A 22,511-nucleotide genomic window follows, 5' to 3' on the forward strand; every position below is an offset into this window, starting at 1 on the left:
GGATTCTCCCTTTTGTCAGGCAAGTGATATGGAAATTGATAAATCTCTTTGATGAAGATTTGGGTATAGCTCACCTCATTATAATATTCATTCTTTCTCATTAACCAGTCAGTTGATTTTCACCCTCAGGTGCATCCCTTTTTTTTTTTTTCCAGTCAACATGGCAAGATTTATTTATGAGGCCAATAGAAGCAGGCTAGATTCTGAATGAATCTGCAATTTAATGGGGGTAAGATTGGTACTTACATAGAAGAGAAGCCAGTGAAAAGATCTGGATGGGATTAAGGAGTGGGTAAATAGCCTGGGGTGGTCCAGGTGCAGACAATGAACCGAGTTAAGTGGTCAGAGAGCCACAGTGAAAGGGCAGTCAAAAAGATTTTTGAGTATCTAGGTGGGTTGGGATGGGCCAGATGCCTCAGGCAATCCACCGGGGACTGGGTTGTGTGGGAAAATTAAGGGGAACTACTTCCTGCTGGCAAGGGCCATAGCTTTCTTTTTTTTTTTTTTTTTTAAATTTTTTTTTTGTTTTTAGGCAATTGGGGTTAAGTGACTTGCCCAGGGTCACACAGTTAGTGTCAAGTGTTTGGTCTGAGGCCGGATTTGACTTCTGACTTCAGGGCCGGTGCTCCATCCATCGCGCCACGTAGCTGCCCCAGGGCCATAGCTTTTAAAGACGTGGTCTTTTCCTTTTAGGGGTCCAGGTACCATCACCCCATCAGCCTCAGACACTTGTATTTGGGTTTGTTGAACATTACTCTGCTACATTTGTTTACTTCTGGATGTTGTATCCACTAACTGACTGCTCTGATTTTTGACAAGTAGTCAATTGGTTTGGTGATAATTGCTTTGTAATATAACTTGAAATCTGGTACTGTGGTACTTTTAGGCCCTCTGTTTTCCTTCTCTTTCTCATTATTATTTTTTATTTTTTTATTTTTTAGCATGCTTCAGTCTATATTCAATCAATACCAATCCTTTCTGTGGAGGCAGATAGTACGCTTCATTAGTCCTTTGGGATTATCTTGGATCATTGTATTACTGAGAATAGTTACTCACAGTTCTTCATTGAGGGCAGCTAGGTGGCGAGTATAGAGCATCAGCTCTGGATTCAGGAGGACCTGAGTTCAAATGCGGCCTCAGACACATAACACTTTACTAGCTGTGTGACCCTGGGCAAATCACTTAACCCCATTGCCTAATCAAAAAACCAAAATAAAACCAAAAACAGTTCTTCATTGAACAATATTTGCTCTTACTATGTACAACATTCTCCTGGTTCTGTTTATTTTATTTTGTATTGGTTCATGTAGGTCTTTCCAGGTTTTTTTCTGAAATCATTCTGCTTGTCATTTTTTTTTATAGCACAATAATATTCCATTACAATCATATACCACAGCTTGTTTAGCCATTTCTCAATTGATGGGCATACCTATGATTTCCAGTTCTTAGCCATTAAAAAAAGAATTTTATCTTTTTTCTTTTCTAGCCAGGAAGGTGGAAGGTGGGAAGAATAGGAAATAAATGTTTGTTAATTGAAAAAATTTTAATGAAAGAAATGGAAAAGCTTCATCTATAAAGACCTGTGGTGTCAAGGGTTGTGACCAAACTAGAGGACCACATGCCACAAGCTAGCTAAACCTATGATAGCTGGGAATATAGGTATGTTTTTATGGGAAATGACAAATTGTGAGAGGTTTTTTCAAAAATCACCAAGTTCTCTTCTGTATGTGGTCTTTTTTTTTTTCTACAGGTTATACATGTGTAGTCATTCAAAACACTTCCATAGTAGTCATGTTGTGAAAAACTAAGTATATTTCCCTTCATCCTATCCCGCCCCCCCCAAGGTGCACCCCTTTTCAAAAGACTTATAAGTATGAGAGTTTCGACCACGTCAGTCTCTACAATGAGCCTGTTTTGTTGAATGCTTTCTAGACATACTCAATAAAAACAATTTTAATTTACCCAGAAACTCTTGTCTCTTGGAAATTTTCTGCCCTCAACTTATGTTGCTCTTAGAAACTGACACCACTGCAAAGGTATAGAAGTATTAGCCTCATAACCTGGCTTGGTTTAGCATTGGGAAATTTATACTGTTACTTTTCTTGAAAAAAAGACTACTGTGAATCAGTTTACATTGTTAAAGTTACTTTGAAATCAGTTTGTCACCAAACAAAATTTCATGGACAGCAGTGCTTTTTTCTTTTAATTAAATTTTATTTTATTTTCAGCTAGGCAGTGGAGTTAAGTGACTTGCCCAGGGTCACACAGCTAGTAAGTTTTATGTGTCCGAGGCCAGATTTGAACTCAGGTTTTCCTGAATCCAGGGCCGGTGCTTAAATTTTATTTTTTAATCAACAATAATCCTTCTTTCCCTCCCACCCAAAATCTCTCACTCCCATTTGAAAAAGAAAGAAAGGCAAAGCTCCTGTTACCAACATGTATAGTCAATAAAACATGTTTCTACATTGGCCATGTCAAAAAAAAAAAAGTGTCATTTTACGCTTTGAGTCTTTCACCTCTCTATAAAGAACTGTCTGTGGCATGTTTCATCTATGGACCTCTGGAATTATGGTTGGTCTTTATGTTCATCAGAATTCCCAAGTCTTATTGTTTGTCTTTATGGTATTGTCATTGAATAAATTGTCCTGGTTTTACTCTGCATTAGTTCATACAGATCTTCCCATATTCTGAAACCATTCCCTTTAAGACATTAGTCTTACAACACAATGGTATTCCATCACATTTATATATCATAAATTGTTCAGCCATTCTCCAACTGATGGGCACCTGTCAGACTCTAATTCTTTGCCACCTCAGAAAGATTTATAAGTATTTTTGTCTTCATTGTTTAGAGTTTGTTTTACTTAGGTCTACTCCTTCTCCTAATTTTCCTTCCTTCTAATTCCCCATTCTCCCTTCAGTTTACCTGTTGAGTGAAATTTATTTCTGTAGCCAGCTATTTGTGTGTGTGTATGTATGTGTATGTATTCTTACTTCTTGTGACCACTTCATTTTCCTGAATTAGAATTCTTAGGAAAAGAAAGGGAAAACAACTTAATCAATGACAGAGATCTCATAGGTCAAAATATTCTTTTTGTTATCTGAACTCTTCATTTTATTTTTTAATTTTCTAATATTTTTCCCCAATTGCATGTAAAAACATTTTAACATTTGTTTTTAAAAATTTTGAGTTCCAAATTTTTTATCCCTCCCTCCCACTCCTTTCTTCTTAGTGAGAGGATAAGCAATTTGATATAGATTATACATGTACAATCATACAAAACATAGTTCTGTATTAGTCATGTTGTGAAAGAAAACACAGATTAAAAAAAACACTCCACACAAAAAAAGTGGAAAAATAGTATGCTTCAAGCTACATTTAGTCTCCATCTGATGGGGCTGACATAGGGGCAGTGAGACCCCTAAAAAAAGTCCTTGAACTTTTCCACAAATTTCAGGAACCCAGGCCCTGAGTCATCTGTCCCATACCAGTATAAACCTTTCAACTGTCCTTTCATTGTGGACCTCAGACCCAGCCCCAACCTTTCATTCTCTGTTACCTCTGGACCACTCCGGGCTACTTGTCATTCCTTAATTCCATCAAGATCTTTTCATTGACCCTTTTTCCCATTTTCTCTTTAAAAGTAGCCTTCTCATCTGTTAAGAGCATATTCACCCATCTTATGTCATAATAAACTTGATACTTGAACTGAAAGAAGGCTTGAGTGATCGAATTCTTTGGAGGCAGACCCACCCTTTACCCTTGCATTTTGGGGTTCCTGGCACCCCTGGAGCATATCATATCAGTTCATTGTCTGGAGGTGGATAGCATTTTCATCGTGAGTCCTTTGGAATTTCTTAGATCATTGTATTGCTTAAAATAGCTAAGTCATTCACACTTGATCATCATACAATATTGCAGTTACTGTGTACAATGTTTTCTTGGTTTTGCTCACTTCACTTTGCTTCAGTTCATCTAAGTCCATATTTTTCTGAAATTATCTTGTTTGTCATTTCTTATAGCACAATAGTATTCCATCACAATCATATACCACGCTTTGTTTATCCATTTCCCAATTGATGGACTTCCCTTCAATTTCTAGTTCTTTGCCACCAGAAAAAGAACTGCTATACATATTTTCGTACAAATAAGTCCTTTCCTCTTTTTTTAGATGAAAATATTATTGAATCGCTACTGTGAATATTTTGACACTTTATTAACTACATAGTAGGATTCTAGTATAGCTGTTTTGTCTTTCTTCCCCAGGTTCTCTCTCCTCCCCCACAAAGGTTTTTTTTTTCTGTTACAGACTCCATGCCTAAAGGATTTAGATTACTTCTATCTCATACCACACAAATAGTCATATAGACCCAGATTGAAGACCATTGTAACTGAGAACTCACTACTATCTAAGACATCTGTTTAGATTTGTGGACACTATTAGGAAATTATTCCTTTGTACTGAGCCTAAATCTGCCTCACTATGACTTCTACCTATTTGTCCTAGTGCTACCTTGAGGGACCAAGTAGGAAAAGCCTTATCCTCCTTCTATATGACAATTATTTATTTTTTTGAAGTTAGTGACCATATTTCCTTTTGAATCAACTGTTTTCTAGGCTTCTGTTTAACATTTTTAGAAGTTACTTGGATAAATGCAGAGATGGCTTACTAAATTTGCAGATAAAGCAAGAACTGGAAGGATACCTTTTGAACTGAGTGACAGAGGCAGGATCTAAAAAGATTTTGACACGCTAGAACTTTGAACTGAATCTAATAAACAGAAATTTAGTAGGGATAAATGGGCAAATCATTTAAATTTCTCAGTGTTCCTACAACAATGAAATCAGATATGAACCAAAAAAATTTTTTGAGCTAAGGTATATTATTGATTGTTAGTAGTACATATAAATAAAATAATTATTAAAAGCAAAACATGCAGGATTCATGAATAAGCACAGTCAAGTGTGGAAAAGTATAACTATCTGTTTTGTCTATATGCTTTAGTGGGCATTAGAACCACTTAGCCTAATTGACTCCATGTTGAGGTCCTCTCATTATAATGGGGCATTAAACTATGATCAAAAAGTTTATAATTACCACATTGGTCAAGAGTGACACAGAGATTTTGGATTACTGTAAGGATTGTGATGCCCATGATAGACATAGGGAAGTTTAGAAAAGGAGTAAATCAGTAGACAGATGATGAGATCTGTTTTGGACAATAAATCATATCTCTTTTAGGTGACAAAGGGCTAGAACTTGAAGTAGATAAAAGGACCAAAACTAGAATTTAATTTTCTCAACAAAAAGTAGAAATTCTGTATTGGTAATCTCATTGTAAGACCTGGAGAAATGTAATTTCTAATTTTTTTAACTTTTATCTTAACTTTTCTTTTTAGCTTTTCACAATGTCCAAGAAAAGATGTAATGGCAAACAGGAAAAGTCTCAAAGAAAGAGCACGTCTCCTTCACACAACGTGGATGAAAAAGTAAGAAGTATGATTTCATGATACAAATGTAATATTTTCACACTTTTATTTTTGCATTAAAGGGGGAAAAATCAGTTTTTAGAATGACACATAGAAGATGATTTTTTCTTTTTGTTAAGGTTTGCTTGTCCCAGGACAGTCCCAGGACAGTTAGGTTATTTTCCTCATCCTTTTTTTCTTAAAAAAGGAACTTTTATGAAGATGAAATGGCATGACGTTCTAATAATGTTATCTCTTAGTTTCTATGGGTGTTGTTTAGAATGACTGTAGCTTAAATTTGGGAGGAATTAGGGAGATTTATTTACTATGTGTCTCATTATGTCAGAGACTAGTGATTTAATTGACCTGAAGTAGAATGTAAGATATTAGATGGGTAATTTCAAAGTTTATGTGGATGAAAATGTGGATAAGTCTTGGAGGTGGACATCAGTGATACTAGCCAAGGTGAAGGCCATTTCCTGATATAGGCAAGGTGGGTTGTTAAAAAAAACTCAAGTTGTTTTGAGTCCCTTGGAATGAATCAGATTCTTGGAAAGAAAAGGAATGGAAATAGTGTGAGTATTATAGCAGATAGAGATTTATTGTCGGCACCTCATTCAAGGTATTTAAAGTAGGGCATAGCTCTAATATACTGGATATGCTGTTGATGGCCACAGACCCGGCACTGGGACACCAGGCCAAAGCTTCAAGTTTTGAGTGTTTATATGATATGAACATTCAGCTATAGTCACTTTTTTGTTAATGATCCCATCCTTGGTTCCTTCCCAGTAGTGGAGCATTTATTTTGGGAACGGGGTCCTGGTTGAATGCATGCTAATTCACTGTTGGACTTGACTGACACAGTAAGATATCATTACCATTCCTTAACTTTTTCCTTCAGGAGAGATTTGTATGTAGCCTTTACCCTTTTCCTAATCATCATAGAAAATATGGATTAAATTCAGGAAGTTCCCTAAAATCAATTATTCAATTAAATCGTCATAGGTAAAATTATCAATTAAAATCAGGAAATTGTTAATTATTGACTAAGCATATAGTGCTTACTATATGGCAGGCTAAGCACTTTACAATTATTATCTCATTTGAACCTTTCAACAACGCTATGAGAGAAATGATTATTTTTCTATTATATTAATAACCAGTTATTCATATTGGGATCTAGAGTTTTTCTCTTTTTACTTCCTCATTCAAAGCTCAGTCCCTGTGGATCCGTCTTTGAAAAACAGTTCTACTAGATGTGTTTGCCTGGGAATCCTCCCCACTCAGAGAATCTAATCTCAGTGAATTAACAGCCCTAAAAGCATTAGGCTCATTCATTTGAACTGGGGGGAAGGGCGGCAGGGCCATTGTTCAACTTGAGTGGTCAGAGTAGAGGTGGATTCTTTTGCCCAATGTGCAAAAGTCTCAAGCCAAAGAGAAGTTCTGCTGGAGGGATTTTAGCCTACACCCTCATTAGAAAAAATCTACCTGCTTATTAATAGTTAGCCAGTTAGGGTTGATTTTCATCTGTAAAGGGCTATCCACTTTTCCTTCCATGATCTCCATGATTTTGTCTTTGGTTAAGAGAGACTACTAACTGTCAATTTATTGATTATTTGCTAACCTAATAAATTATTAATTGCCCAGAAATTCAGTCTCTTGGACTTATCATTCATCTCACTGGGAGGAAGATGCTATTATTATATCCCATTTTACAGATGAGGAAACTGAGGCATACAGAGGTTAAGTGACTTGTCCAGCTAGTAAATGTCTAAGGCTGGATTTGAACGTATGTTTTTTGACTCCAGTCCAATGCCCTATCAACTTCACCACCTACCTGCCTAGGTTAGCAATTGTGGTTAGCAATCAAAAGATTCATCTAAGAAGTTTTCTTTCAGTGTAGAACATTTATTGATTTTAGCTTGCTAGAAGACAGAAAGACACAGGTGAGAGCCTTGGTAGTATATTGTATTCACAGGTTAATGTGGAGTACAACTGATTGCTGTTGCTAATTTTGTAATCAGAAGTCATGTATTGTATGCTAACTTTTGTTGTGTATTTATGATTTAATGAAGGGAGATTTTAGTTGTTCCTCTACGAGTTGCTAAAAAGGATCAATAAAGCAGTTCTTTTTTTGTGTCATGGGCTACTTGGCAATGGTGAAGCTTTCTTATAATGTTTTAAAATACATAGGGTTACAAAGAAAACCCATTATATTGAAATAAATATGCGGATTTTTTTCCCACCCAAGTTCATGAACTTGCTGATATCTATTCTAGAACCCTTTTTTGGTCTAGAAACCGAAGCAGGGAACTCCTTCTCCTAAGCATCATTATCTACAGAGAGTGAATTTCTAGGGGATCCCTGACTTGTTCAAAGTGACAAAAGCCACAAGCATGAAGAGAACCTTGTTTCTCCTGGTAAGCAGAGTCTCCTGGCTTTGTCACTTTGGACAAGTCACTTCTCTTCTGGGAAATGAGGAGGTTGGATTTAATGATTTATAAGGTTCCTTCCAGCTCTCAGTCTGTGATCCTGTTAGTGCTGGGACCTAGACTGACTTGCTTAGGGGCACGAGAAAACCTTTTGCTAACAAGATGATCACTTATTTTTAGGACCTTCCTATGGGCTGCCTTATGAGGTAGTAGTTTTGTACACTTTTTAAGTAAAGCCTGGATGACCACTTGTTGGGAATATTATAGATGGGATTCTTCAGGTGTGGGTTGGAGTAGGTGGCCTCTAAAATTCCTTCTGTCACTGAGGTTCTGTGATTCTTCACTTCCTGTTTATATAAGGTTACTTAACTCTGAGTGTGGGGAGAGGTGGCTGGGAACCATATGTCCTCATCTGCCATCTTCAGTAGATCCTATTGGATTCATTCATTTGTTTAATAAACATTTATTAATTATTACTTGAAAAATCCTTGAGGGCAAGAATTTTGTTGTTTTTCATCTTGGTGCACCCAGGGCCTAGTATAGTACCCTGAACAGACTAGTCTCTTAATGCTTGTTGAATTGGATAGACCGACCCTGAAGGCCAACTAAAGCTTAAAGAGTCATAGAATCTTAGAATGTTACATTGAAGTAACCTTGGGAGGCCTTTGGATATACACTTCTCACTTTTACATAAGAAATCAAGTCTCAGAAAAATTGTGATTTCCTCACTGTCAGAAAATAGTTCTAGATTTAGAAGTAGAACTCAGGTCTACTGCATTTCAGGTTTGTATTTTTTTCTACCACACCTGCTTCCTCAGTTTACTTTTTATGCAGCTTCTGTGTTTTTACATTCTTATTCCTCTGATATCTCGCGGGTATTATCTGTTGAGTACTTAATAAGTATAGATTGATTATGATATATAGAAGGAACTCTTTTTATAGCACTTCTTAAAATTGAACATTCTTCTCCTCTTGTTTTCCTCTTGGAATTCTTAGGAAAAGAAGCAGAAAAGAATCTCTTCGAAAGCACCAAGCCCGAGTATCTTGTCTTACTCCAAATGTTCAACTTCCTTAGGGAAGAGAAAGTTGGTGAGTTTTTATCTACCCTGATTAATTTTCTTGTTTTTTTTTCCCTCATTCTTTTTTGTTAATCTTTTCTTTATAATAATCTTATACTTTGATTTTCTTTCTGGCTGTAAATTTTAACTTTCTCCTCATTAAAGACTATTAATAGCCTAACTACATTTATGTATACAAATTGTTGTACCTGTAGGACTAGAATACATGTCCTCATGTTTAAAAAAAACCCAAAATATAGTAACAGAAATGATAAATGAATGCATGAAGGGACATGCAATACTTACCTAATATATGAACAGGTAGGTAAGTGTACATGAGGGATTGAAAGTGAGGCATATTACTTTGGTTAATGTCAAGAAGAATAGCTGTGAGAACTCCATTATGCCTAATGTAGAATGCTTTAAGCATTTTGGCTTCATAGAACTTAACTTTCATTTCAATTTATTTTTATCAGATTGATCCTCATGTCATTCATTAAAAAAAACCAAACTTCAGTGGATCTCTTTTGTTTATAGGCTAAAGTATAAGAACTCCCTTTTCTGGCATCTAAGGTTTTCTTTAACTGATCTTATCCAACTTATCCAGCATTATCTCCCATTGTTACCCTATGTGCGTATTCTATTCCATCTTGCCTAGTCTCCTAACCATATGCACCATAATTGAACTTACCATGCTCATTTCCAGTTTTAAGACGTGGAAGGCCTTCACAGTTTACCTATCCATGCCTGCAATGTTGTATTAAAGTAAGATTTACCACTTATTAGTGGTGTGACCTTAGATGAGACACTTAAGTTCTGAGCTTTCCTTTTTTTTTTGGTGAGGCAATTGAGGTTAAGTGATTTGCCCAGAGTCACACAGCTAGTGAGTCTTACGTGTCTGAGGCTGGATTTGAACTCAGGTCCTCCTGACTCCAGAGCTGGTGCTCTATCCACTGTACCACCTAGCTATCTTGAGCTTTCCTTTTCTAAATTATATTTGCATTATGTACTTTATAGGGTCTTTCTGAGAAAAGCACTTTATGAACAATAAAGTAATTAGCTATTATTGTTATCCTTCAAAGCTCAGCTCTAGTTCTAATCAATTCCCGTCCCAGCTACTTAATTTCTCTTTTCTTTTTTTTATGAACTATTGTAGTAGCAGTGACCCTCTCAGCTGAGAACCTTGCCTCCTATTTCACTGAACAAATGTAGGCCGTTCACCAAAACCTTCCTCTTCTTTATTCCTCCTCATTTTACATCACTTATTGAAATCAAAAGGATTATGGACTGCGCAGTACTTTCACTTTAGGTTTGAATCTCAAGATATAATGACACGCACTCAGTATTAATAATCACATTTATTTTGCAATGATTAATAATGATTAAAGTAACACAAACAAATAAAGATAAGAAAAACATTCAATACAATAAGTAATAATCAAAATCAAGAAAAAGGAGAATAAGAAAAGAAAGGATACACACTCACTAACCAGGTGAGCTCAAATACCTACAGGACCGGGGAGACTGGAGGTCTGGTCAGGGAGGCAAGGGAGCGGTGTCTCACTCCAACTCAAATCAGAGGCGGTGCATGCAGTCCACCTCTGACAACAGAGACTTGGCGTCCCTATCTCTGGCATCAGTCAAAGTACTCCAAAAAATCCCCTTTCAAATAACCTTTTATAGCTATGTAAACCAGGGAAAAATAATCTTAGTATTTTGTTTTGTGTTCGTATCCTTGGTGAGCACTCAGGTCCAGGACATGCACACATTTTAACAAAGGCCGGAGCTTGATCAGAGCCTCAAATGCCTGTTTGTTGTGTAAATCTCCAAGGAGGGATCAAGTCCTTGGACAGTTACACACTTTTCTCAAGAAAGATGTTCCTTGAGATAATTGCTTTCCTGAGTAACATGGTTTGTTTGCTACTTAATGTTCCGTCTCCATAGTACCCTCGGCCATACATGTTAACTACAATTTACATTCTTTATGTCAGGTCATGAGGGGAGGATTTCCTCAGTTTCCCTCACACTTACGTGATGAGTTTAAGATATCTATGGGACATCCAGTTTGAGATATCCAACAGGCAATTGCAAATGTCAGATTGGAGGTCAGGAGTGAGGGATCTGGGCTAATGAAAGGGAAGATGGATAGGGTAGCTGAAGTAGATTTCATCAAATCAAGAGCACTGGTGCTAAGCACATAACTTCTCTCTCACAACCCCTTCTTCTTTATAAAGAGATGTCTGGAGGGAAAAGACTTGATCTATCCATTCCTGTTAGCATTCAGTATCTCTCTTCCCTTTCATGGCTAAACTCCTTGAGAAAGCCACCTAGAGTTAGCAAGGTGGCACAGTGGATAGAGCGTTGAGCCTGGAATAAAGAAGGCCTGAGTTCATTTCCAGTCTCAGATACTGTGTAGCTGTGTGACTCTGGGTAAGTCACTTAGCATCTGTATGCCTTAATTTCCTCAGCTATAAAATAGAGATAATAATGATATCTACTTCCAAGGATTGTGGTGAGGATTAAATGAGATAATGTTTGTGAAGCACTTAGCACAGTTCCTGGCACATAGTAGTCACTTAATAAATGCTTGTTTCCTTCCAACTGTAATCTGTGCTTTCACTTCCTCTCCTCTCTCTTCTGAAGTTTCTGTAATCTCGCTTCCATCCTTATTCAACTCAAACTGATCTCTCCAAAGTTAGCAAGGATCTCTTAATCACCAAATCTAATGGCCTTTCCTCAGTCTTTATCCTTGCCTTTGACATTGTCATTCACCCTTGTCCTGATATTCTTTCTTTTCTGTGTTTTCATGATATTACTCTTTCCTATTCTGTGTGTGTAACCTTTCCTAAGTCTCCTTTGTTGAATCTAGGTTATGCCTCCTAACCAGGGGTGACCCCTAAAGTTCTGTCTTGGGCCCTCTTCTCTTTTCCGTTTGTACCATGTCATTTGGTGATCTCTTCAGGTCTCATGAGTTCAATTAACAGTCTCTGTGCTGATGATCCTCAGATCTCTTTAACCAGCCCTACTCTCACTTCTGACCTCCCATCTGGCATCTCCAACTGTCTGTTGGACATCTCAAACTGGATGTCTCATAGATATCTTAAACTCACCATGAACAAATTGAACTCATTCTCTTTCTCCCCAAGCATTCCCCTCTTCCTGACTTTCCTCTTACTGCTCAGGATACCACCATCCAGTCCTAGGTGTCATTCTTAACTCTTCAATTATTTTTTTCACTCCTTCATATCTAATATGTTATTAAGTCCTGCCCATTCTGCTTTTACAGCATCTCTTGTATATTCCCTCTTCTTCCTTCTGACACTTCTGCTGTTTTGGTGCAGGCCCTCATCACCTAATGGCCTGGACTATTGTAATAGCCATTCTAGTACACCTTCCATTCAGCTGCCAAACTGATCTTCCTAAAGTACAGGTCTGACCATGTCACTTCCCTACTCATTAAACTTTGGAGGGCTACCTATTATCTTCAAGATCAAATACAAAATCCTCTTTTTTTTTTTCTGTTTGGTTTTTAAAACCCCTTTTTAACCCAACCCCTCTTATCTTTCCACTCTTTTTATACTTTATTCTTGTCCATGTACTCTGCTAACTAGTGACACTATTCTCCTTGTTCTCTCAGAAGACACTCCACCTTTTGACTCTGCATGTTCACTTGTTCTTTCTCATTTCTGGAATGCTCTGCTTGCTTATATCTACCTTCTCTTCTGGCTTCCAGGCTTCTTTCATATTTCAGCTTATATATTACCTTCTGTAAGAAGCCTTTCTTCTTTCTTAATTGCTACTACTTTCTGTCTAGTTTACCTTGTACATAGCTTGTTTGTACATATTTGTTTGCATGTGTTCTCCTCCATTAGAACATGAGCTCCTTGAGGACAGAGACTGTTTTTGGCTTTCTTTGTATCCCTGGTGCATAGTACATTGTTTGGAACATAGAAAGCACTTAATAAATGCTTATTTATTTGGCCAAATTCTCTAAACCAAAAATGAGTTTGTGTGATATGACAAATTAGAGTAATTTTGCAAATCCTCATTAAATCATTTAAAATAAAAATCAGAACTATCTTAGAAGATTCATAATATATGATAATTTTTCATAAGGTCATTGATACTGATAGAACCAGAAAGGAGCTTAGAGATCATTTAGTGCAAACCCATCATTTTATAGCAAAGAAACTGGGACCTAGAGAAATTGCTGCCTTGTTTTGCTATCACACTGTTTTTAACATGTGTCTTGACCTTTCCCAACTAGTCTGTAAGCCCCACAAAGGGAGGAAACCTTTTTTAAAAAAATGTTATCAGTGCTTTGCATAGTTTGTACTCATTCAGTTCTTCTGATGCATAAATTTCCTTTTTCAGAAATCTGATGATACAAACATTTTACACTGTGATCCAAAAAGAAGAGAAGACCTTCAAAGGTAAATTCCTTATTGTGCTAACATCTTTATACTTTTTTGGTTAATATGGATGGTGAAGCCCAAAGTAAATAAAACTAAGAATAGATTTTGAATTTGTGTAAAATGTGGAAAATCCTTTATTTAGTTTTGGTTTAACTATTTTCTTCAGTTTTTGCACATAAATATTGTCTCTTACTGACATTATACAGAAATTCTTGTTGTAATAGCAACTGAGTTTTGTCAGCATCACCTTAAGCAAGAACATTTTCAATGAAATAAAAATTTCATCAGTTAAATCTAGATTTCAGTCATAAGTAATTCGACTGTTTCATTCTTACAAAATTTACTAAAAACATTAGCATGATAATTTAAAAAGTGAATCTATAAAATTTATACTATATCTGTGAGGTCTGTATAAAATTTATATTGATATCTTTGTTGAATTGCTTGGTAGCAGAAACGGCTAGGAGAACTGCTGAGATAGCTGTGGAGGATTGTACAAATAGAGGGTAGAATTGTAATACATGGTCAAAGGATATAAGCAGGCAGTTTTCTAAGGAAGAAATCTAAATCAGTAACCCTATGAAAAAATGTTCCAAATCATTAAATATTAGAGAAATGCAAATTAAATAAACTCTGAGGTTCTGTCTTCCACTCATTAGATTGACAAAGTTAACAAAAAATGGAAAATGACAGATGTTGAACTTTGGCAGAACAGGTACATTAATGCACTGTTGCCAGAGCTGTGAATTGTTTGGCCATTTAGCAAAGCAGTTTGGAACTGGCCAGAAACATACCTTTGACCTAGGATTACCACTACAGGGCTTATATCTCAGGGAGATCAAAGAAAGGAGAAAAGTATCCATATATACAAAAATATTTATAACAGCTCTTTTTGTGGTGTCAAAGAATTAGAAACTGAGGGATTCCCATTAGTTGGGGAATGCCTAAACATTAAATTGTGGCGTGTGATGTAATAGAATACCATCGTGTTCTAAAAAATGATGGACAATTTCAAAGAAACTTGGAAAGACTTACATGAACTGATACAGAATGAAGTAGGAAGAACAAGAACAATTTATACAGCAATATTTTAATAACAAACAGCTTTGAAAGATGTAAGGACTGATCACTTCAATGGCCAGTTATAATTCAGAGGACTTGCGATAAAACACACAGCCCAACTCTTGACAGAGAGGTCATGGGCATTCATTCAGAAGGAGGCATTTAATTTTGGACATGGCAAATATGAAATTAAATTAAAAACAATGATATAAATTTAATATTTTATTTTCCCCCAATTACATGTAAAATAATTATTATTATTTGTTTAAAAATTTTTTTGAGGGGCAGCTAGGTGGTGCAGTGGATAGAGCACCAGCTCTGGAGTCAGGAGGACCTGAGTTCAAATCCGGCCTCAGACACATAAGACTCACTAGCTGTGTGAATCTGGGCAAGTCACTTAACCTCAATTGCCTCACCAAAAAAAAAATTTTTTTTTGAATTCCAAATTCTTTCCCTTCCTCCTTCCCATTGAGAAAGCAAGCAATTTGATATAGGTTATACATATGCAGTCATGCAAAACATATTTTTATGTTAGTCATGTTGTGAAAGATAACACAGACAAAAAAAGTCCAAGAAAAATAAAGAAAAAGTACCCTTCTGTCTGTATTAAGATTCCATCAGTTCTTTCTCCGGACATAGAAAGCATTTTTCATTCTAAGTCCTTGAGAATTGTCTTGGATTGTTGTATTGCTGACAGTAGCTAAGTCATTCACAGTTGATCATCAGCCAGTTTTGCTGTTATTATAAACAGTGTTCTCCTGGTTCTGCTCATTTCATTTTGCATCAGTTCCTATAAGTCTTTTTAGGTAAAAACAACAGTGTAAATAGTGTAGGGAAGGAAAAATAATTCCCTGTTTATTTGAATAGATTGTGAAGGAAGTTTGAGAAACACAAAAATAGCTAAAAAATCATGAATGCCCTAAGCCTATAAGTTCTTTGAGGGCAGGATCTATTTACTAAACTTCTTTGTGTGCTTCATCATGACTGACACCATACTACACATTTTATATATACTGCGTAAATAATTGCTGAATCAATGTGGACCTCAAACCATATGAGTATTACACCTCTAGACCATTAAGAGATATGGAACTAATAGAACTAGCATTCTAGTGGAAACAGTATGTCTGAATTCCCAAAGGTTTTTCCCACTATTCTTTGAGACGTTTGTTATATAAAATGTATTTCTTATTTAAAAAACCTTATTGCTCTATTTCTTTTTAATATCACCTACATTCCTGAATATATCCCCTACTTAATGAGCCATCCTTTGGAACAAGGAATGAAAAACAAAGAGAAGGCAAAAGCAGTTCATCAAAACTTAATTCTTACAGTCTGCTCAATGAATGATCTATACTCATGATCTCCCATCCCTGCAGAGAAGGAAAGGATATGCCTTTTCATCTCTTCTCAACTAAGTTTGGACACTATAATTACATGACAGCTTCATTTTTTTTTTTGTCCTTTCCATGTATGTTGTTGTAATCATTGTGTGCTTTCATAAGAGTCTTCCCATGCTTCTCTGAATTCTTCATGTTCGTTGTTTTTTACCGTACAATACTATTACATTCCCATACAGGTTTGTTTAGCCATCAGACCATAGACGTGGTCGGTGGAAAATTACTTTGTTTACAATTTATGCTAGCAGAAAAAATAATGGTGCGACCATTTTGTTATATGTGGGACCTTTCTGTCTCTGACCTCCCTGGAGTATGTGCCTAGTAATGGGATCTTTGGGTCAAATGTAGTGGGCATTTTAACCACAATTTTAGCTTAATTCTAAATTATTTTCCAGGACAGTTGGGCCAATTCATAGCTCTCCTAACATTGTACTAGTGTGCCATTCTTTCTCAAGCCTTTCTAGTATTGGGCAAGAAGGAAGGAAGGACGGAAAGAAGGAAACAAACATTTATTAAGTGCTTATGATGTGCCAGATAGATGAAGATACTATAAAGTCAAGAATAGGTCCAGGAGGGGAGTGAAGATAGGCATGGTCCCCTCCATAGAATGGAGGTCTCAAGAGGAATTCATCAGTGGGAGAGAGGGTAATTTCCATATTTTGTCATCTTTGCCAATTTATTAGTTGTTAGGTAAAGTTGCTGATTTGTTTTGCTCTGCATTTCTCTTGTTTTTCGGTATTTGGAGTCATCTTTCATATAGTTATTAATAGTTTGCAATTCTTCTTTTGATAACTCTTTGACCATTTGTCCCTTAGGGATATTTGGGTTGGTGTGGATATTGGACCCTTATCAGATATTTGATACAAAATTTTTTTTCCAGTCAACTCCTTCCCTTTTTGTCCTAGATAATAGAGAGAATTCATGCAAAAGCCTTTCAATTAATATAATTCAGATTATTTTATCTTTTGTGATCATTTCTATTCATTAATTGAGAACACTTTCATAGCTGTAACTGAAAAGGATTTCATCTTCATTTGATTCTCTATTTTTTCTTTCTTCTATGGCACGTAAGATCCATTTTGAGTTTATCATGAATAGAGTTTAACATTTTGGTCTAAATCTAATTTTTTCTAAACTACTTTCCAGTTTTCCCCAGTAGTTCTTGTCAGAGAGGGAGTTTTGCAAATAATTTATGTTTTCAAGCTTATTGTACACTGAATTATTCCTTATCTAGTCTCTTCCACTGATTTACTTTTCTGTTTTTTAACCTGCACCAAATAGTTCAAATGATAAGTGCTTTATACTATAATTTGAAATCTGTAAGTGCTATTTTCCCTTTCATTTCTATTTTTTCTTAATTCCTTTGCATTTCTAGACATTTTATTCCTTCAGAGAGTTTTGTTATTTTGTTTAGCTCTTTTAAGTATCACTTTGATTTCATTGTCATAGGACAGATTTTATAAATTAATTTAGGTATTGTTGTGTTGAATTCTATTGACATTTATTTGTGTTTAGTAGAGGCTTACAATGTTGGATTTTCACTGGTTATGAATACATAGCGTAAACTGCTTACTTAGATATCATATGTCTTTGTGAGTGACCAGGGGCACGTTTAACCTCTCCAAGTTTTAATTTCCTCATTAGTAAAACTGGGATAATAATACCTGTAGTACTCATTTGTTGTGAGGATCAAAAGAAATAATGCACATGAAGCACAATATAGGCCTTAAAGTGCTACATCAATGTAAGACATTACAATATATTGTTATCAATTGGATGTTAATCAGATATGTCTACATTGATTTTGAATTGTTATAATATTCAGTGGAATTTGGTAACTATGACTTAAAATCATCTTGTGTCAGTTTATACTTTACCCTATTCTAGTATAAGTTTGAGAATGTCATAGTGTATGAGTCGTCCTATAACTTAATTTTCTGTAACACTTTGTAGGTTGGATGTAGAAACAGGTACTCAAAAGAAGAAACAAAAAATCAGTTCTTTTTCGTCTCAAGAGCCTGATACACTTCAAAAGAAATCATTTGATGACAGTCAAAGTACTTCTCACAGTCAATCTTTAAGTAGAAGTGAGAAAGGAATACAGAAGTATGATTTCAAACATGAAGATGTAAAATTGAAAAATGAGAACAATCAGAATGATTATGACCTCAAAAGTAGTAATAGCCTCATGTTTGCCAAGAATGCACAGCCCAAATCTGAAGCTCCAACAGGTGAAAGGAAATGGCCTCATTATCTTGCTCAAAGGGAAAAGATGAAAGGATTAAAGAAGAGAGAAAAGATCAATAAAGTCAAAGATAATTTAGGAAAACCTTCACTTGAGAAGTACAGAAAAGATGAATTTGCCAAGGAATACACTTCCAGAGCCTTGAGTAAAGAAGTACTTGAACCTGAAAGATGCAAAATCAGTTTCAAAATTGCTACAAAATCCAGTGGTAGTCTTCAAAAACTGGTAGAGGATAATGTTTTAAATTCTAAATTTCATAAACCAAAGCCTTCATGTGAGAAAAAAGAGAGCCTCCAGAATCCTCCAAGTTTTTCTAGACACAAAGTTAAACATTTATCACCATCAGATTCTTCATATAAATCATCTGACTATAAGTGGAGGGAAAAGTGTCATCCTGACCATTCCAGCCAAAAAAGAAATAATTCACAGCTGGAAGAAGCTTTCTTTCCTGCAACAGTATCATTAAAACAGGTGGAGAGAATAAATATTTTGGTCAAAACATTTTGATAGTAGAGTAAGCTTTAAAAGTGGTTCTGTATTGGAGATGTTTCCCACTGTGGAAAGTTGATTAAAATGAGAGTTGCTGAGAATTTTCTTGTTTTTAGGACTTAAACATCATTACATAATAGAGTAAAGTGTGGGAAAGGAGGGAGCCCACTTTTCTTCCTTAATTGTGAGGGGGCTGGTTCTTTTGTGCATTTGCAAGAGCTTTACAAGCCCTCTTACAAGGGCTTTTATTAGGCACCTGAGTAGGTGTATATTTTCTACTTTGGCAAATTTGCTTTTAAAAGGTACTGATGAATGTATGCTCCTAGAGGGAAGGGAGTGTTTTACTTTAATCTTTGTATTCTTGAACTTTTCACAGCACATATTAAATACTTTATAAGTGCTAGTTATTGATTAACTGATTTGGTGGAGATTTTCATCACAGTGATCCTTTTGGCTATTTTACTGGTAGCCAGCTGCCAGAAAAAGACAAAAGATGAAAACAGGAACCCTAGTATCCCTTGGCCCCTATACAAGTAAGCTTTCATTTTTCCATTGCATCCAATTCCAGTGCAATCCAAGTTACAATTTATATTGATTTTCCTCTCCCAATTTCCCAGTTCATTTTTTAGAAATGAGTGCTTTTCCTACTGGATGCAGTTCAATTCAACAAGCATTTATTAAGCAACTAGTATGTGTTAGAAGGCACCAGAAGTACAAGAAGCAGTTGCTCCCGTCTAGGAGCTTAAATTCTCCTGAGAGATATGACATGTAGGCATATAAGTAAATGAAATGTATGTAAGAGTCATTTCAGGGGATGTTAGGGGAAGATCCCTAACAACTAGGAGGAACAGGAAATGCCTTCTATAGGAGTTGATACCTCAACTGAGCTTTGAAGGAAGCTAGAGATTCTAAGAGGTGGATGGATATGAGGAAAGAATGCTTGGAAAGCATAGGGGGAAGACAGCAAGTGTGTGTGTGTGTGTGTGTGTGTGTACACACATACATACATGTATACGTATATACACATATAATTTTAGTGAATAAATAAAAATACTTAAAAAGTAATTAAGTACAATGTAGTTCAGGAGGATGGGCACTAGAAGTTGGAGGAATTTGGAAAGGTCATGCAGAAGATGGTGTTTGAACTGCTTCTTAAATGAAGAGAGGGTCTTTGAGGCAAAAGATAAGGCGACAATACATTCCATGAATTGGGTGATAAATCAGTATCAAGGCATGGGGACAGAAGGTGAGGCATTGTTTGTGAGGAACAGAGAAAAGGCCAGTTTGGCTGAAGTGTTGAGTGTGGGAAATTGGTTAAATGTATATTGAAGCTGGAAAGATAGATTGGAGCCAGGTTGTAGGCCTTCAGAAACTCAACAAAAGAGCTTATATTTTTCCTGCCAAAAAATAGGAAGCCACTGGAATTCTCAGGGAAGAATGGTCAGATCTGTGATCAAGGAAAGTTACTTTGGATGAACTGAAATGGTTAAAGACTTGAAGCAGGGAGGTGACTTAGGCTGTTGCAATAATCTAGCCTAAAGGTGAGGAGTTGCTGATCTCAGGTGGCAGCAGTGTAAGTGGAGAGGAGTTGGACGAGAGAGATGTCATGAAGGTAGAAATGGCAAGGTTTGGCAACTGGTTACATATATAGGGTTATAGAAAGTGAGAAGCTAAGGCTATTGCCAAAATTGGGAACCTGGGAGCCTGAAGGGTGGTAGTACCTTCAACAGAAGTAGGGAAGTTTTAAAGAGACAGTTTGGGAGGAAAGTTTGAGGTTAGTTTTGGACATATATTTGAAATGTCATCTGCATAGGGGTGGTAATTGAACTCCTAGGGGTTGAAGACAAACCCAGAGAGACAGTGTAGAGCGAAAAGAGAACATGGTCTAGGACAGAATCTTGGGAAACACCCACAATTAGCAGCATGATATAGATGATGAGTATGGAATGGAGGAAAGCACAACACTGTGTCATGAAAACCCAGAGAGGAGAAAATATTCAGGAGGAGAGAGTAAAGGATGGCTACTTGGTTGTGAACCTGGGTGAGTGTAAAGATATTGGTGCCTTAAATAGAAAAAGTGAACTTTGGAGGAAGGATTGGTTTTGGGGAAAACATAATAAGTTCCATTCTGTATATGTTGGATTTGAGATTCCTGTAGGATATCCAGGTTGAGATCTCCAGTAGGCAGTTGATAATGTGGAGCTGAAGTTCAGGAGAGATATAAAGGCTGGACTCATAGATTAGGGAGTCATCTGTATAGAGATGATAATTGAATCCTCTGGAATTGAAGCTATCTCTACTGCAGAGTGTAGAGAGAGAAGAGAAGGCCCAGTACAAACTACAAATTCTTGGGGGGCACACCTACAATAAAGCCATTGAAAAAATATGACTGGTTAGGATGTAGTCTTAGAATCTGGTATATTCTGTATCATTAACTAGTACAATTAATTTTTATTTAGAGTTTTGAAGCAACACATTCTTCTAATTCGAGTGATTGTGTTCAAGATACAGATCAAGAGGTTAGTGTTCTACTTATTTACTTCGAATGTATTAAATATATTTGCTAAATTGAGTTGTTCTTGGTTCATTAATACTAAAAATGATGTGAATATAATTTTAAGATAAGTATGATACTGTTGTTGCTACACTATAATCATTATGTATAATTATGTAATATATAATCATTGAGAGAGTCAGCATTACGTAGTAAAAGGACCTCTGGATTTGCAATCAGAGGACATGGGTTCAGATTTTGCTTCTGTTATTTACTACTTGTTTGACCCTAGACAAGTCACTTTACCCCTCTGGGCCTCAGTTTCATCATCTGTAAAATGATGAGTTTAGACTAAATGGCCTCTAAGGACCCTTAGAGCTCTAGCTCTAAATATATGATACGTGATTTATGAACCTGTGTAATTTTGTGGTGTGGATTCTTTCAAAAGCCTTTATCTAGAAAAATATTTTAAAATGTTCTTACTTCATCATCTGATTTTTTGCGTTTATTATTTTAATAGACTGCCTGTGTCTTAAACTTTTATTGTAACACAAATACTGAAAGATGTTTCCATTTGTACTTGTAGTTGCAAAAATGAAGCATGGCATTAGAATGTTTTGGCTATATTTATTATCTTAAAAGACAACAAAATGAAGATATTGTTCTTTGAAATTATGTGCATGTCTGTCATCATTGTAATATGAGAAGAGGGAAAGCCCTGTGCATTTCTCCTTTAATTGGCCTCAGTTTAGCCCTGAAATAGGTTTTTAGTTATTATATTTACTTAATGGAGTTTTTTTCTTAATCTAATAATTAGGTACATAGGATGTTTTTTATTTTTCTTTTTAAAAGTTTCAAACTTCATTAAATTGCTTATTATTTTTATGACCCTCAATTTTTTATGGTCCTCCTTGTAGTATAAGAAGCCTTTTTTTTCTTTTTCCTGATTTAAATTTATTGTACCTTTTAGCTTCTTTGTTTAGTTTTCCATTAAGAAATTAATTTCCTCAAATTGGTCAGGCCTGAAGATCCAGTTTGTGATTCGGAGTTGTTCTTAAACTTTTTTTTTTATTACTATGAGGAAGAACATCAACCAACTACATTTCAATATATTAGGATATTAAGGTTTTAAACTTTTTTTCTTTCTATTCTTCCTACACACAGATCTTCTGTCTTGAATATCGATGGTTTTCGTTTTCTTATTAACTTGGAAATTGTAAACTCAGAATACATTTAAATGTGAATCTTTCTACAATTCATTACAAAAAAATCAACTTCACAAATGCAAGATTGAGAAAGCATGACTAGACAGCAGTTAGTCTGCAAATGATCTGAGGGTTTTAGGGGACTACAGAATAATGTGAGTTGGTACCGTGATTTGGTAGCCAAGAAAGCTAGTGTGTTCTTGGGCTGCTGTGAAAGAGGCCTCGATGCCAGAAAAAATAA

The 22,511-nt window shown here is 35.9% G+C and overlaps 1 protein-coding gene across 6 annotated transcripts in view; it reads left to right on the forward strand.

Annotated features, from left to right (window-relative positions):
* Window positions 1-22,511, forward strand: part of SWT1 (SWT1, RNA endoribonuclease homolog) — a 136,535-nt gene that overhangs the window by 4,363 nt on the left and 109,661 nt on the right. For all 6 annotated transcript variants that reach the window (XR_003569647.1, XM_027868561.1, XM_027868560.1 and 3 more), the window contains exons 2-6: window positions 5,402-5,491; window positions 8,899-8,991; window positions 13,335-13,393; window positions 17,791-18,553; window positions 21,031-21,090. Coding sequence is in view for 5 of the 6 variants with exons in the window: in XM_027868561.1 (XP_027724362.1) it covers window positions 5,411-5,491; window positions 8,899-8,991; window positions 13,335-13,393; window positions 17,791-18,553; window positions 21,031-21,090 (1,056 nt within the window). In the remaining variant the exon portion in view is untranslated. The remainder of the gene's footprint in view (window positions 1-5,401; window positions 5,492-8,898; window positions 8,992-13,334; window positions 13,394-17,790; window positions 18,554-21,030; window positions 21,091-22,511) is intronic.

Source organism: Vombatus ursinus, unplaced genomic scaffold (genome assembly GCF_900497805.2).
Source record: "Vombatus ursinus unplaced genomic scaffold, bare-nosed wombat genome assembly UNPS02014789.1, whole genome shotgun sequence".
Classification (NCBI taxonomy): domain Eukaryota; kingdom Metazoa; phylum Chordata; class Mammalia; order Diprotodontia; family Vombatidae; genus Vombatus; species Vombatus ursinus.